Source organism: Marmota monax, unplaced genomic scaffold (assembly GCF_021218885.2).
Source record: "Marmota monax isolate L192 unplaced genomic scaffold, Marmota_monax_Labrador192_F-V1.1 WCK01_AAM20220418_F8-fsc00023, whole genome shotgun sequence".
NCBI classification, from domain to species: domain Eukaryota; kingdom Metazoa; phylum Chordata; class Mammalia; order Rodentia; family Sciuridae; genus Marmota; species Marmota monax.
In genome coordinates, this window is record NW_026692907.1 from 682,477 (window position 1) to 699,682 (window position 17,206).

At 35.6% G+C, this 17,206-nt stretch overlaps 1 protein-coding gene across 4 annotated transcripts in view; it reads left to right on the forward strand.

Moving 5' to 3' along the window:
- Positions 1 to 17,206, forward strand: part of Osbpl9 (oxysterol binding protein like 9) — a 142,752-nt gene that overhangs the window by 9,489 nt on the left and 116,057 nt on the right. For all 4 annotated transcript variants that reach the window (XM_046450942.2, XM_046450943.2, XM_046450940.1 and 1 more), the window contains exon 2: positions 15,927 to 15,977. In XM_046450942.2, the coding sequence (XP_046306898.1) occupies positions 15,927 to 15,977 (51 nt within the window). The remainder of the gene's footprint in view (positions 1 to 15,926; positions 15,978 to 17,206) is intronic.

Genomic DNA, 17,206 nt, shown 5'->3' on the forward strand with positions numbered 1-17,206 from the left:
TATGCTTAAACGTTGTAGGGATAAGTTATAGCAGGATCCATGTTAAAAATGAGGGAAGACGGCTGGGGTTGAGGCCCAGCGGTAGAGCGCTTCCCTAGCATGTGCGAGGCCCATCCTGGGTTCTATCCTCAGCACCACATAAAAATAAATAAAGAAAATAAAGGTATTGTGTCCAACTACAACTAAAAAATAAATATTATTATTATTATTATTATTTTAAAGTGAGGGAAGAGTCCGGACTTGAGAATAGAAAAGATTTAGAACATTGGCTTTGGGAACTGGAAAAAGGAATAACTAAAGACAAGTTAAAGGCTAAATAGCATGAGGAACTATTTTGATTATAAAATGTTTTATTTAGTCATTATACATACATGTTTAACCCTTTTTCTTGATTTGTATTGTTTTTTTGTAACATTTTTCAGAGAAACAGTGAATTAGTAAGTTACTCGTGCCACTCAAAATTATTCTTTGTAGAAGGAGTCATTAGAGAAATCACATTCTTTGCCATCACACACTGGAAGAGATTCATGATGACTTTGCATTTTAAAACCACTGCTAGTCAAAACACATTTAGGTGTTATTTGGCAGTTTTTAGCAAGTCTAGAAGATTTTTTGAAATCCCCATTTAATGTTTGGATTTTAGGTTTTTGAAATGTTTAAGTTTAAGTAATATATGAAAGAAGTAGTCTCAGATTCTTCTAGAAAGATGTCAGTGCCATTCTTATCAAATAATTAAAAGTAAATTTATTTTTTTTCTAAGTAAACTACTCTGGAGTGTATCAATTTTTTTTCTTTTTTCTTTTTTTTGAATCGGGGATTGAACCCAGGGTGGTTAACAACTGAGCCACATTTATAGCCTTTTATAAACTTAAAAAATTTGAGACAAGGTCTCACTAAGTTACCTAGGACCTCATTAAGTTGCTGAACCCTGCTTTGAACTTGGTGATTTTCCGGTTCAGCCTCCAAGTCACTGGGATTACAGGCGTACACCACTACACCCTGCAAATGTTGTCTTTATTAAGCTTATATGGCATGTTTTAATATTGGTTGAGTATCCCTTGGTGGAAATGCTTGGGACGAGAAGTGTTTAGGATTTCAGATTTTTGGGGGATTTTGGAGTATTTGTATGAGTATCACAAGATATTTTGTATATAAAATAAAACTAATTTATGTTTTATATACACTTTACACACATAAGCTGAAGTTAACTTTGATACTTTTAGTGGGCTTGTATTTTGATTGCAACCTGTCACATGAGGTCAGATGTGGAATTTCCTACTTGTGGAGTCCTGTTTGTGTTAAAAAGTTTCAGGTTTTGGGACATTTTGGATTTCAGATTTTTGGTTAAGGATGTTCAACCTGTGTACAAATCTGATAAAATAGCTTTAGAATTGTTAAAGAAAAATTATATTGCAGGACAAAGTGGCACACACCTATAATCCCAGAGACTTGAGAGGCTGAGGCAGGAGGACTTCAAGTTCAAGACTAGCCTCAACAATTTAGCGAGGCCCTAAGGACTTAGTGAGACCCTGTCTGAGAATAAAACATAAAAAAGGACTCGGGGTGTGGTTCAGTGGTTAAGCGACCCTGGGTTCAGTTCAGTCCTCAGTACTTGCCCCCTCCACCCTGCCCTACTCCCCCCAAATTATTTCTAAATTTAAATCCTCTGAAAAGAAATCTTCTGTGGTAATAAGTGGTATCAATGGGAAGAAATGTGTGAAAATTTCACTCTGTTTTTTCCTAATCCTGCTGCCCCCATACTGAGGATTAAAACCAGAGGTGCTTGCTTGCTTGCTTTATTTTTATTTATTTTGGTACTGGGGATTGAGTTCAGGGGTGCTCTATCATTGAGCTACATTCCCAGTCCATTTTATTTATGAATTTGAGATAGGGTCTCACTAAGAGGATGAGGGTCTTGCTAAGTTGCTGACACTGGCCTTGAACTTGAGATTCTCCTCCTTCAACCTCCTGAGTTGCTGTGTTTTACATAGACCATGGAAATATACATATTTACTATTAGTATATTCTGCAATATTTAGAAGGTTATATAAACTAGAGTAGGACTGTGCCATTCTGTCTGAGTATCTTTCATTTTCCTTGAATACAACAGTTAGTCTTGATTTTTCCCTTTCCTAAAACTTCTTAGCCTAGCTCATAATTCTCTTGGGTGTTTAATTAATTTATATTTGTTATAATTAACCAACCGTATCTCTAGTACATTCTTTAACAGTACAACAGGCTTGTAATCTCCTTGGTGGCAGTTTGTACTGAACCTTATAATCTTCAAGCCCTACAATGTAACACATTATTTTAGTGAATAGAATGTCCAGGGTCCTCAAATTAGGCTTAGAGTTAAGATGTAGAAGACCACTTGGAATTCTAGTTTATATAGCCTTCTAAATATTACAGAATATACTAATAGTAAATATGTATATTTCTGTGGTCTATGTAAAACCTGATTGAGATTATATAAATAGCAGTGACTTCTGATTAATTATCCAGAACCTGTAGAACTGTGTGGGATCTTTTGGTTAAAATCAGACAGTCAGTTCTTCTTGCTGTTTTGAGCAGTTTTGTTGATGGTAATAATTTTCTGAAAGATAAAAAGTAAAATTGCTAATCTTTTTTTTTAAATTTATTTTTTAGTTGTAGTTGGACACAATGCCTTTTATTTATTTATTTTTATGTGGTGCTGAGGATCGAACCCAGGGCCTCACTGGTGTGAGGCAAGCGCTCTACTGCTGAGCCACAACCTTAGCCCCAAATTGTTAATCTTAGAACTTGGCTGAATGCCTGTAATCCTAGTTACTGGTGGGGAGGGCTGAGGAAAGGAGGATCTTAAGTACATGACCAGCCTTAAAATCCTGCTAAGAGCCTGCCTTAAAATGCAACTACACCTTAAAAAAAAAAAATAAAAAAATACAATATGATAAAATATACTACAATATAATAAAAGGTCTGGGGATGTAGCTCAGAGGCAGAATGTGCTGGGTTCATTCTCCAGTACCACCAAAATAGAATTGTTAATCTTAAATATGCCATTTCTATATGTGGCAATTGTTGTGGGATTAGATTTTCTAATAGTTAGGTAATAGGTAATCCCAACTAGAACTAGAACAATACAAAAGTGATTTAGATTAAGAATTAAATTCCCTTTACTGCTAATAAAGAAAACCAAATAAACATCCAGCCCAATCAGTTGTTTTCCTTCTTATTGATTTTGTTGTAAAGAATTACCTTCTTAGACTAATCTAGACTGCCTTTAAAAAAAAATGGAATTTTCGCCTGGTATGATGGTGCACACCTGTAATCCCAGCAACTCGGGAAGCTGAGGCAGGAGGATCTCGAGTTCAAAGACAAGCCTCAGCAAAAGTGAGGTGCTAAGCAACTCAGTGAGACCCTGTCTAAATAAAATACAAAAAAATAGGGCTGGGAATGTGGTTCAGTGGTCAAGTGCCCTTGAGTTCAATCCCCTGCCTTCTTCCCTCCTTCCCTCCCTTTTTCCTTCTCTTTTCTTTCTTCTTTGTTTCTCTTTTTTTATTTTGTGGTACTCAGTATTGAAACCAGGGATGCTGTATCACTGAGCTATATCCTCAGCCCTTTTTATTTTAAGACAAGTTTCACTAAGTTGCTCTGGCAGGCCTTGAACTAGTGATCTTCCTGCCTAAGACTCCCAAACAGCTGTTATTACAGGTGTGCAGCCACTGCACCCAGCACTTCAGAAGTCTTTTTTTTTTTTTTTTTAACTTCTTTATGTTATTGAAAATTCTATCTTAGTTTCCAGTGATAACTTTGTTGCTAAACCTAGTGGGTACCTTTTTACTCTTAATCTTAGAGCTGTCTCTGTAGTATATGACGATGGGTTACTCTTTCTTTTAAAACTTTAAAACAGTAGTTTTACTCTTCCTGAGAAGATGATAACCTGTTCTTAATTAAAGGGAAAAACATTCAAAAAATAGTGAAAGGTATATCTAATAGAAGGAAGAAGCTTAAAGTTCTGCCAGTTATGGTGGCACATGCCTGTAATTCCCGTGACACTGAAGGCTGAGGTAGGAGGATTGCAAGTTTGAGGCCCTCATGGATTACTTAGCAAGATCTTATCTTGAAATGAAAAATAAGAAAAGGGCTGGGAATGTAGCTCAGTGGTAGAACAACCTTGTATTCAATCCCCAGTTACTGAGGGGGGTTAAAAAAAAGAAAGAAAAAGAAAAGTCTGACCTAAAATTTCACTGTCTTTGTTTTGGAGAGTAGTTTTTCATATGACTCTATGTTTAAATGCATATGTATGTATATTTTAAATAAATGGAATCATTTTATACATGACAATCTATAACCTTAAAAGCATCTTAAAATTTTTCTATATAATTTATTATACCATTTTATATTATATAGTCAAGTGGGCAAATGAACAAGGTATAACACTTTCTTTCAACCTTACTTAATTAGGTCCAGATCTCATTTATATGGTTTGTTCATTAGCCTTCCAGCATTGTGATAAAACACCTGAGATAATCAACTTAAAGGAGGAAAGAAATTTTTTTTGGTTTATGGTTTAGAAGATTTCAGTCCGTGGGGGATCCTTTGCTTTTGAGACTGTGGTGAGACCGTAAGTCATGGCAGGGAGTGCATGGTAGAATGCACATTCTTTTCAAGGGCATGCCTGAATGACCAAACTTTCCTCCAGTATCTCCCAACTCCTAAAAGGTTCCTCCCAGTGGTGCAATAGGATGGTGACCAGACCTTTAGCATATGAACCTTTGTGTTCATTTAAGATCCAAATCAGCTGAGCATGGTGACTCACTCTTGTAATCCCAGCTATTTGGGAGGTTGAGGCAGGAGGATCATAAGTTTAAGGCCAGCCATAGCAACTTTGTGGGATCCTGTCTCAAAAGAAAAAAAAAAAAAAAAAGGATGGGGTTATAGCTTAGTGGTAGAGTGCCCCTGAGTTCAATCCCTAGTATTAAAAAAAAAAAAAAAAAAAAAAAAAAAAAACCCAAAAAACTAAACCTTAACGTCTGGCTTTGTGAGATTAAGATTCCTATGTTCTCTGTGATGCTGAAAGAGATAGTAGTACTAATATGTCAAATAGTTCACCCTTATCTGAGCAGGGTACTTTGCAAAATCCCAGTGGATTACTGCACATAAAACCAAACCCTACATATATAATTTTTTTAAACTATGCATAGTCTATGATAAATTTTAATTAGAAAATTAGGCATAATGACATAACAATAGCTATGGTATAAATAAGACAATAATTATAACAATGTACTGTAATGAAATTTATGTGAATGTGGTCTCTGTCTTGAAATATTGTATTGTATTCACCCTTCTTAGGATAGTGTGTGATGCTACAGTGCCTATTTAATGAGATGAAGTGAGGCGAATGACATAGGCTGAGTAGGTTAGGCTACTTTGTAAGGGTTACTGGAACATTAACACTGTGATGCAGTTGATTGGATAATTGGATAACCCTGGCAGCTAACTACATGACTGAGGAGCAGGTAGTATATACAGCATGGTTAAACTGGACAACAGGATGATTCATGTTGCAGGTGAGCATGAAGGCATTAGATTTCATCTTGCTACTCAGAATGGAGTACAATTTAAAGCTTAGGAATTATTTCAGGAATTTTCCATTTCATATTTTCAGACTGTAGTTGATTACAAGTAACTGAAACCTCAAAGAGAAGCCATGGATAAAGCGGGACTGATATATTATCTACCATGGTTCTGCTTAGCTGGATATTACTCTCTTAATTAAAGCAGTAACAAAGACTCACCAACAGGCAAGGAGAAGATATGCAGATTATACTTTTTTAAAAAAAATATTATTTTCTAGTGGTTGATGGACCTTTATTTCTTTATTTATATGTAGCACTGAGAATCAAACCCAGTGCCTTACACATGCTAGGCAAGTGCTTTACCACTAATCTACAACCCCAGCCCCAGAATCTGCTTCTTGATAGGTAAATAGCAAGTTTTTAGAAGAGATGTGGGATTGGAAATATAGCTGTAGTCATTTTTGCTAAAGAATGTAATAAAACCTCCTATTATGTGTTAATCTCTTTTCTAGGTTCTTGCCTTCCCTCCTTCCCTCCCTTCTTTCTTGCAGTTCTGGGGATTGAACCTAGAGCCTTTTACATGCTAGGCAAATACCTACCACTGACTTACATCCCCAGCTCCACACCCCTGCCCTCCTTGCCCTTTGAGATCAGATCTCACTAAATTGCCCTGACTAAATTGACCTTGAATTTGCCATCCTCCTGGGATTAAAGGTGTGCACTACCATACCTGGCTTGTTTTATATATATTCTTTATTAGCAGATAGTGTCATCTCATTAAGCCTCATAGCCCCTCTCAATTGTTTTTGCTACCACTGTAAGCATATAAACCACCACGATATCTCACCTTGTCTATTGTAAACATCTCATAATCAGCTGGGCATGATGGCACACACATGTAACATCTGATTTGGGAAGCTGGGACAGAAGGATTGCAAGTTTAATACCAGCCTCAGCAATTTAGCAAGGCCCTAAGCAACTTAGTGAGACCCTGTCTCAAAATAAAAAATGAAAAGGTCTGGGGATGTGGCTTAATGCTTAAGTGCCTCTGTTTAATTTCTGGTGCCAAAGAAAGAAAAAAGAAAGAAAACTTTGTTTTAGAATTATAGTCACCTGGAAGGGGAGAGTAAATGTCAATTTCTGATAGGAAACATCCTGCATTACTGATCCACCATGTTGTACTTGCATTTTAACTTTCAGCTTCTGCCTTCATTATTTTCCTAGAAGTTCATACATTTTGAAGTAAAATTGGAACTGATAAAGAATGGGTGTTTTAAAATTGCCTTTTGAAAAAGTACTTTTCCCCTGATTATAAAAGTGAAATATAATTCTTTTATAGGTCATTAACTTCTCAAGTCCTTAAAAGTTTCATAAGCAGTTTGGCATAGCTCTGGAATTCTTGAGCTTTCTTATTCTCTCATAACTTTCTCTTTTTTAAAAAATTTTTTTTAGTTGTTGATGGACCTTTATTTTATTCATTTATTTATATGCCGTGCTGTGAATTGAACCCAGTGCCTCACACAAATAGGCAAGTGCTCTTCCACTGAGCCATAATCCCAGCCCCCAAAACTTTTTTAAAAAATATTTTATTAGTCATTGATGGACCTTTATTTATTTATATGTGGTGCTGAGAATCAAACTCAGTTCCTCACACATGCTAGGCAAGCACTCTACCACTGAGCCACACCCCCAGCCCCCCAAAACTTTTTAAAATATTTTTTTTAGTTGTAGTTGGGCACAATACCTTTATTTTATTTATTTATTTTTATGTGGTGCTGAGGATTGAACCCATCGCCTCACGTAGGCTAGGCGAACCCTCTACTGCTGAGCCACAACGCCAGCCCCTCATAATTTTCTCTTAAGCATCAACTTCTGAGAGATATTCTTTAAGAAATTAATTTCTTAGACAGTGTTTGAATTTATAGCATTTCACCCTGTCTTTTGATATGTACATACTGTATTTCAAATGCTTTTCCTTGTTATCTTGGAATCATATTTAGCACTTTCTTTGCAAAAATATTTTCTGAGTTCTAAACTCCAAATTTGAACAAAGAGCTTTTGAACATGGCCCCATTCTAAATTAGGCTCTGTAGGATCAGTCTTGGAATCAGAATAATGCCTCTGAAATTTCATGGTGTTCTGTTCTTACCAACTACATTTTTTGTTTGTGTGTTACACACATTTTCCTATATTCTTCAGATATTTGTAGTGCTCTTCTTGTTTTCTTTTCATAATTGTATTTTGGGCCCTGACTTAGTCTTTTCCAAATAAAGAAAAAAAGACCCTCAGGCAGTTTTTGATAAAGAAGTGAAGTTGAATGATAGTAAATTATTATAATTTCACAGTTTGGTGGAAGGAAGTACTAATATCCAAGCACAAACCAGTTGGAGTTTAACACTCCCCTATCCTTTCCTTCAATCAACTCTTGAGAAAAAACATGAATCAATATTTAGTATTTTGGGCAATATTTGAGGAAAAAAAGAAAATCTGCTTTAAGGTCCAGTATATATTACTGATGTACTACAAATAATTTGCAGACCTTGGGCTGCTATTTAGTATTTAATATTTAACTGTATAAAGGATACAAAACAGAAACTTTTAAGTCATCATGGTTGTCCTTAATTAAACCTGTGAAAGCTGTTCTCTTCACTGATCTGTTGGCCTGGAATTCTGAATTGAAGATAAAATTGTCCTTTTTAAACAGTGAAAGATTTGGCATTTTACAATGCAATAGGCCATAGATCAAGATACTGGTTCATATTCTTTACCCACAAGTTTGAAATCCTTAAAAGCTCTGACGTCCTAAAGCTTTTTTCTAAATTTATGATATACTCATTTGGAAATAAAGCCTGTCTTGAACTGATATGTGGCTGTTTATAGTCTTTATTACAGTTGGTATAAATATTTATAATGTTATACTTCAGAAATATTAGTATTATTAAATTATGTGCATGGTTACCCCAGACCTCATTACATGTATGATATAGTTAATATAAAAAAAGTATAATGTATATATAAAATATGTTTTACATGTATATATAAACACACACACATATATATGTAGACCTATGTGATCTTGTTACTTAGGGATTGATATACCAGAGAGTTCAGAACTGCTGAGAGCTTCACAGGGTGACATTTACTTGACTGAATTCAGAAGGATTGCTCATTTTATAATCAGCCTTTGTGGTTCAGAAAAGCTTTGAAGGAAGACTGAGATTAACCAGGTGTGTAATGACTTGTATAAATGCCACAGGCTTGTGTGCCTCTGGGGTCATACCTGGATTTGAATCCTATTTTTCCTCTTTGCTGTCTATGAGACCATGGGCAAGTTACTTAAACTTTTCTGATTCCTCAGTTATAAAATGGCTGTAATAAAAGAACCTGAATCATAAAAGCACTATGAGAATGAAGTATACAGTGGTTAAAGCACTAGCACACTGTCTGGCACATAAGCACTCAATGATAACAAAGAGCTAAGGTTTATGAGAGTGTTTTGACATAGTAATATTCACTAAATGTAATTGTGTTCACTACTACATAAGCTGTATTTCAATTTGTTAATTCATAACAAGAAATATCACTGTTGAGAAGACTGCATTTAAGCTGTACAGTTGTCTGAATAATTAGTGCATTTACTCTGAAAGTGGGCTATATGGAATGCCAAATTTATGAGCAGCAGCAGATCGAGGGGAATTATGTTATAGATATTTAATGGTATCAGACATTGACAATGAGACGCATGATCTCCAACTTAAGAGATTTTACACACACACACACACACACACACACATTTTTTCCTGTTTTCTTGAAGGGAGGTCAGTCTTATTCCCAGGGTCATGGAGGGACCCCCAACATAACTTTCACCTTGTTTCAATTCATTTCCTAAGGCACAATCTGTAGTGTGATTAATCACTAAATCTAATGCTCAAAATAAGGCTATCTATACTAGGGAGTGAAGGATTGACAGAGTTATTTGTGATAACTTGAGGGGTGAGTGATGGGGGAATATTCTTCCAGTACTTTGGGTCTATAACTCCTCAAAGTTTTGTTGGTATATCTTTCCAGCAGCATGATGGCATTTTGTGTGATTAAGAACCCACAAGGCGAAAAGTAGTGAATACTCCCTAGGATATTCAATGCTATGAGAATGGCTTATGGAGTCTGCATCCTCTAAAGTAAAGAGACTTCAGGATGCGTGTCATTGCTGTCATTAACTATTTTATAATTATTGTATATAGTGCATCTCTGTGGAATTTTGGCAAGTGTGACTCCTTTATTTTTTGTGGTATAATTATATCTAATAAAAAATAGATTTTAAGTGTATATTTAGATGAGTCTTGGAATTTGTTTACAAGCTTGTTACCAGTGTCCCAGGTCAAAACATAAGAGTGTTGCTATCATCCTGCAAAGTTGCTTCCTGTCCCTTTCCCATCTATCTTACACTTATGCCAGCCAGCCTCTCATGATTTCTATCTTTATAGGTTAGTTTGCCTGGCACAGTGCCTTTTTGTCTAACAGGAGTGGATGGTCTAAGGTGCAACACTGACTAGGAATACAACCTCTTATGCTCTTGGAATGAACTAACATGAATCTCCAGGCTGAAGCAGTGTTTACATTTATATGAAAAGCAGAGAAACCTTTTTGACATTTGTCCACCTTCATTTTCTACATGCCTTTTACCATCAATTTTTTTAAACTTTTTTTTTTAGAGAGAGAGCGAGAGAGAGATTTTAATATTTATTTTAGTTATTGGCGGATACAACATCTTTGTATGTGGTGCTGAGGATTGAACCCGGTCGCACGAATGCCAAGCGAGCGCGCTACCCCTTGAGCCACATCCCCAGCCCACTTTTACCATCAATTGATTAGATGTTTATTCTTTTTTTAACCCTTTAATTTTTTGTTTTTTATTGGTGCATTATAGTTAAAATGGTGAGATTCAGTGTCACATATTCATATGTGCACACAATATAACAACACGATGTGGCCAGTATCATTCCCCAGTATTGCCCTTTTCCCTCTCCTACTCCCTTCCCCTGATTCCTTTCCTCCACTCTATTGACCTCTTTTTGATTTTCATGAAATCATCCCCTACCCCTCCATTTTTTCCCTTTTCCTTTCTGGCTTCTACAAAGGAGAGAAAACATGACCTTTGACTTCCTTTGACCTTTGGCTTATTTCACTTAACATAATGTTCTCATGTTCTATCTGTTTTCCTATAAAAAACATAATTTTATCCTTATTTATGACTGAATAAAACTCCATTATATATAAAATATATACCACATTTTTTTTTTTATCCATTCCTCTGTTGATAGACACCCAGGCTGGTTCCATAGTTTGGCTATTGTGAATTGTGCTACTATAAACATGGGTATGTATGTATCACTATCGTATGATGACTTTAATTCTTCAGGATAAATACCAAGGAGTAGTATAGCTGAGTCATATGGTGGTTCTATTCCTAGTCTTTTGTGGAATCTCCATATTGATTTCCATAGTGGATATACTAATTTACAATCCTACCAACAGTTTAAAGATGTTCCTTTTTCTTCAGATCCTTTCCAACATTTATTATTGTTTATTCTTGATGGCTGTCATTCTAATTGGAGTGAAATAAAATTTCAGTGTAGTTTTGGTATGCATTTCCCTAATTGCTAAAGATGTTGAACATTTTTTATATATTTGTTGGCCAAATATTTTTTCTTTTAGAAGTGTATGTTTAGTTTGCCAATTTATTATTTGGATTATTATTTTTTTGATGTTAAAAAAGTTTTTTGAATTCTTTATATATTCCAGGTATTAATCCTGTCAGAAGAGTAACTAGCAAAGATTTTCTATTCTGTAGTTTTTTTTTTTTTTTTTTCACATTCTTAATTGTTTCCTTTGCTGTGCAGAAGCTTTTCAATTTGATGCTATCCCATTTATTAGCCCATGGCATCATTTCCTGAGCTTTTAGGGGTCTGTTGAAATTGTTGTCTGTGCCTATAAGTTGGAATGTTGACCCTGTGTTTTCTTCTAGGAATTGCATAATTTCTGATCTGATTCCTAGGTTTTTGATTCATTTTGGCTTGACTTTTGTGCAGGGTGATAGATAAGGACCTTATTTCTTTGTTCTACCTGTGGATAACCAGTTTCCCCAGCATCATTTGTGAAAAAGGCTGTCTTTTTTTCCAGCACATGCTTCTGGTACCTTTGTCAAGGATCAGATGACTGTGTCTGTGGGGGTTTGTCTCTCTGTCTTCTATTCTAAATGTAGATTCTTTGCAAAGGGGTGGTAGGGATGCTGGATGGGAGGAGATATAAGGATGAATTAGATACCCTGCCCTGAAGGAAAAGGGATGACGCATGTGCATACATTATTATCATACAAATAATAGGTCTCTTAATTAAGGGGTGCTATATTTTAGTAAGTTCTGACAGAGACATCACATATAGCTGTCAGAGATTTGGAGCAAGCAGGTGAGACTCTTGCTTGATCTGTAACACAAATTTATTTTAAGCAAATTAAAATTAACATTCAAATAAAAAGTGTAAATGTCTTATATAACGGGTTTGGATGGCATTCTTTGCTTTATAAAAGGGTTGTAGAATTAATTTAAATGGTAAGCTAATTTTCCCTAGTGAGTTTTAAATATGTTTCTGCAAAACTTTTCCAGACAAGCTGGGCTCTATGTATACCTGTAATCCCAGCTATTTGGGAGGCTGAGGCAGAAGGATTGCCAGAATGAGTCTAGCTTCAGCAATTTAGCAAGACCCTGTCTCAAAAAGTAGAAAGGACTGGACTGTCAGCTAGTATTCTCTCATCATCAGAAACTACTATGATTCATCAAGAACTTAGTCTTTAGTGAATGGCAGCCTTGGGCAGGCTTGCTGTCAGGGGTAGCTAGGGGTTGCCTGCAGCTGGAACTTTTCTTCCTCACCTCTCTGCTTCTCTCACCATGTAGGGTTTAGTTGTCATTTTCTTCACATCCAAGGCACATGATTTTTATGCTTGTGTGGCATCCATATCATCCATATCTTTACAGCTTCAGGAGCAGATAGGAAGGAGCTCTTTCTTTAACTTCAAATGATAAACTCCCCAGGAAATACTGTCCTGCTTTATGGGGTATAGTGGGTCCTGTGATTAGTCAGCTTGGCTAGATAACCACCCTTTGACACTCTTTCTGGGTGATATTGTCATACTAGCTTTCCTTTAATCTCACATTAGGCCTGAGTGAGGAGAGAATGAGGGAGAGGGCCTGCCCTGTGCCAATTGTGAAAGATTGAGGACTGGAGGATATTAATGTGCAGATACAGTCTAGGAGAATTGTTTGCAGGGCAGCGGCAGCCTTTTCAAATTGTGCCTGCTGTATCAAACTCTGCTATATTTTATTTGTGCATTATTAAGTAATTTACTCGGTCTCCCTAGTTTCACTTTGATTTATAATGTTTACAGAATTCTTACCATGCAAGATTTTGTGAGGTTTATTGTATATGAAGTGCCTGTCACATAGAGGGCATCAATGAGAGAATCTGCTGCTGTTATTATCTTTTTTCACAGGTTCGCATATTTATTAGTGCTATTGTTCTAAAATAGAACTTTGAAGATGTTTTTGTCTTTGTAAATAAATCTTCACTAGCTCTCCATTAATTATTGAACAAAACTAAATTTTTCTAACTACTAAGTATTTTTTTCAGACCATTTAGGATCTGATCCTGGTAATGTTATTTTCACCCTTACTTCTGTGTTCATCTCTGCTCTCTATGCTCTGGTCTATAAGACTACTTTCTTATGAGTAGGAAAGTAAATTTTCTTTCTTGATAGTGTTCCTTTGTTTGGAATGATCTTTTCCTCCCTACCTTCCCTCTTATCAGAGGGATAACTGAAAATGATTAAAACAAATATGACCAGGAAATAACCAAGAAAATCAGAGGGAAGGTATTATTATTATTATTATCAGAAGGAAGATATTATTATTATTATTATTATTTATTTATTTATTTATTTATTTTTTGCCTTTTGGTACCAGGGATTGAACCCAGGGGCCTTTTATCACTGAGCCATATCCCTAAGCCCTTTTTATTTTTTGAGACCGGGTCTCACCAAGTTGCTTAGGACCTTGCTAAGTTGCTGAGGCTGGCCTCGAACTTGTGGTCCTCCTGCTCCTGCCTCCTTAGTTGGTGTGTCCAGTTTTTTTTTTTTTTTTTTTTTTTTAGCTCCAGATGGAAAAGTTGAAATCTCATTGTTGCCTTCCCATATCTTTTTTCATAGTAGGGAGCCTTTTGGAATTTAAAGCATTTTGTACTTGTTAAAATAGTTTACATGCTAGTCTTTTTTCCTACATTTTCCATACATTTTTATAAGAGTCTTAAGCCAGTTATTTTGTAGAGTGTTCCACATCATTCTGGATTTTCTTGGTTATTTCCTGGTCATATTTGTTTTAATCATTTTCAGTTATCCCTTTCAGTGTTTTCTAATTAGTAATCCAAATAGTGGTATCATCACTGGGACCTGTCTACCTATTTCTGTTTAATGTAATATTTATTTATTTATTTAAAAAATATTCTGTAGTTGTAAGTGGACACAATATCTTTATTTTTTAATTTTTTTACCCAATATCTTTATTTATTTTTATGTGGTGTTGGGGATCGAACCCAGGGCCTTGCTCGTGCTAGGTGAGTACTCTACTACTGAGCCACAATCTCAGCCCCACAATATCTTTATTTTTACTTATGTGTGGTGCTGAGGATTGAACCCAGTGCCTCACGCATACCAGGCTAGCGCTCTACCACTGAGCCACAACCTCAGCCCCTGTAATTTTATTTTAAAAATTGTGGGCTGGGGATGTGGCTCAAGCGGTAGCACGCTCACCTGGCATGCGTGTGGCCCGGGTTCGATCCTCAGCACCACATAACAAACAAAGATGTTGTGTCCACCGAAAACTAAAAATAAATATTAAAAAATTCTCTCTCTCTCTCTCTCTGTCTCTATCACTCTCTCTTTAAAAAAAAAAATTTAAAAAAATTGTGTTATGGTGGAAAAGAATCAAGGATGAATATGTGGCTCTTAACTTGTTGGAGTTTACTTTGTATTCCAACCTTATCAGATATTTTCTAACCTGATTGTTATTATTTTTGTATATTGCCTTTGTATTTTTGGTGGGAATATAAGTAAGTAAGGGTACAGTTAGAGGGCTAAAATGCTTAAAGAATATTTTTCTTAAGTATTTTTTTTTTCACTAGCTGTGTTATTAGTAAAGAACTCTTTTTGATTCTGCTGGTTTTGAGAAATTTTTTTCTAACCTGTGTTAAGTCCTTCTTATATTTATAAGTGGATTATAAGAAGACTTCTTAATACCTCAGTAATCACTTGTGAACCTGAGTTTGGTTCAAGAGTTTGGATGTGTAGGGCAGGGCATCTGGAGTTTCAAATGGGACAATTGTCTATAAAACATAGTCATACAATATCAGCTTGATTTGCTTCTTCTTCACGTAGGTGGAGTACAGAAAAATGCCAGTTGTTTAAGTATTAAATATTTGTTGGATTTTGGTTATTTAAAGTTTAAATTTGTTATGCATGAGCAGTTTAATTTTAGGAATATTTACTGAATGTCAGCACTGTACTTGTTGTGCATAACAGCCTTTGCTTGACTCAGTATAGTGAGGGTGACATAAAGGATAAGCAGTGTTTCATCAGGAAATGTGTTTTTAGCTCCTAATGTGTATCAGACACTGTTTTGAAGCACAAGTCAAGATGTTATTTCTACCCTCAAAGGAATGTGCCACAGGGTGTTGCAGGCTACTGGAGACTGGGAGCCCAGGGATAGAAATCCAAATCTAAGCAAGCTAAGGTGCTTGATGAGTGACAGCAAGGCAGAAAATCTGGGCCAAGGCTATTCCAAGCTGAATAATGTTGGATGAGAAGTCACAAAGGCAAAAAAGTCGGCCATTTGGGGAATTGCAAATAGGTGAAGTTAAAGCAATGTTTTTCAAAGTGTGGGCCTCCCTGATTTGTTGGAATCATCTGGGAACAATTCTTAAACACCTAGGTCATTCTTAGCCTTCCTGATGATTCTCTAACTCACTGAAATAGGAGAAACACTGGGCTAGAATTAAGGGACAGGAAAATTACAGTGTAATATGTTACATTAAAGGTATATATAAAGTTCTATGATTAGGTTAATTTTTATAGTATAGAAACCATTTTCATTTAAAACTCTGTAATTCCCCTATCAGTAAATGATTTCTTTTGGGAAAATGGGTGGGCAGAAGGGGTGGATAGTACTATAAATCTCATTTTTTTATTCCCAGATAATTCTAAAAACAATTGATCTGTCAACTTTTTATTCATCAAATGTTTTATTTATTTTTTTTTAGTCCAAAGACAAAATGATGAGAGGCTCTCGCAGAGGATGCGTTAGACTAAGAGTGAGTATTTTATTCATTTTTATGAAAACCAATTTTGACAGAAAAAGATGTATTTTGATGGAATCGTGGAAGTCCAAATTTAGTTTAGCTTCCTGTCTTTTACAGGTAAGGGACAAGGGGAAATATTAAATGAGTTGTAATGTTGGTTGTATAGCAACAGTAAAAAAACTCTGAGAAATCCCCATGTTAGCCACTTGGTTTTTCCTGTTCAATGCTATTTAATAATGTGTGTGTGTGTGTGTGTGTGTGTGTGTGTAGCATATGTAGAAATATGTAATTTCTATAGGACATATATAATTTGAGCCACATATATAATTAAATTTTTCTGGTAGCCTCATTTAAAAAAGTGAGATTAATATTTTGTCCAAACCAATATATTCAAAATATTATTTCAACATGTAATCAATACAGAAATTATTAATAAGATATTTTACATTCTTTTTTTCATAGCAAGTCTTTGAAATTTGTGTTGTCTTTTACACCAAAGGCAGATCTCAGACTGGCTGCGCTTCAGGGGAGGGGCTCAGTGGCCACTTATGGCTAGTGGCTACCTTATTGGACAGTGTAAATCTCTGATTTTCATGCTGCTTTTGATTGCTCATTCAATTTCTATCACTGTCCAAATAGGTACAAGCTAGAAAGAGTGCATGACTGGAGACACAGTTTTCTAGTATTCCACTGTATCTAAAGAAGAGTCTGCTTCTATCACTAGTAGGTAAATCAGCTTCTAGTATCCCTTTCTTTTTCAAGATGATGCTTATTTCATTCTGCCATTTTTTTTTTTCCCTGTATCCTTTCTTTGCTTGTTTTGGTGCTGGAAGTTGAATCCAGGGTGCCTCTTTACTTTTGAAGATGTGAATATATTTGGTTAACATATTGTTGCCTTTTTTATGAATCCTTGGTAGAACCAACAGGTAACTCTCAGAAGGTAAATTATAACTGAAAAATTGTGGCACTGAGATAGGAGTCTAAGTGTGGCAGATTTACAGGATAGAAATGAGACAGGCTTGTTTTGTGCAGATGGTGAATATGTGATAGCATAAAGATTTTTAAAAATTCAACTTATACTTTTTATTTTTAAATTTACTTTGGTTTCTCTTTTTTGACTTCTTGGTATAATTGCTTTTCTAAGCACTTGCTGTTGACCTCATTCACTATTCAGGTTTGTCTTAACTGCTTTTTTGGCTTGATACAGGCTCAGTAGCAAGACCTGGGCACAGCTGTATTGA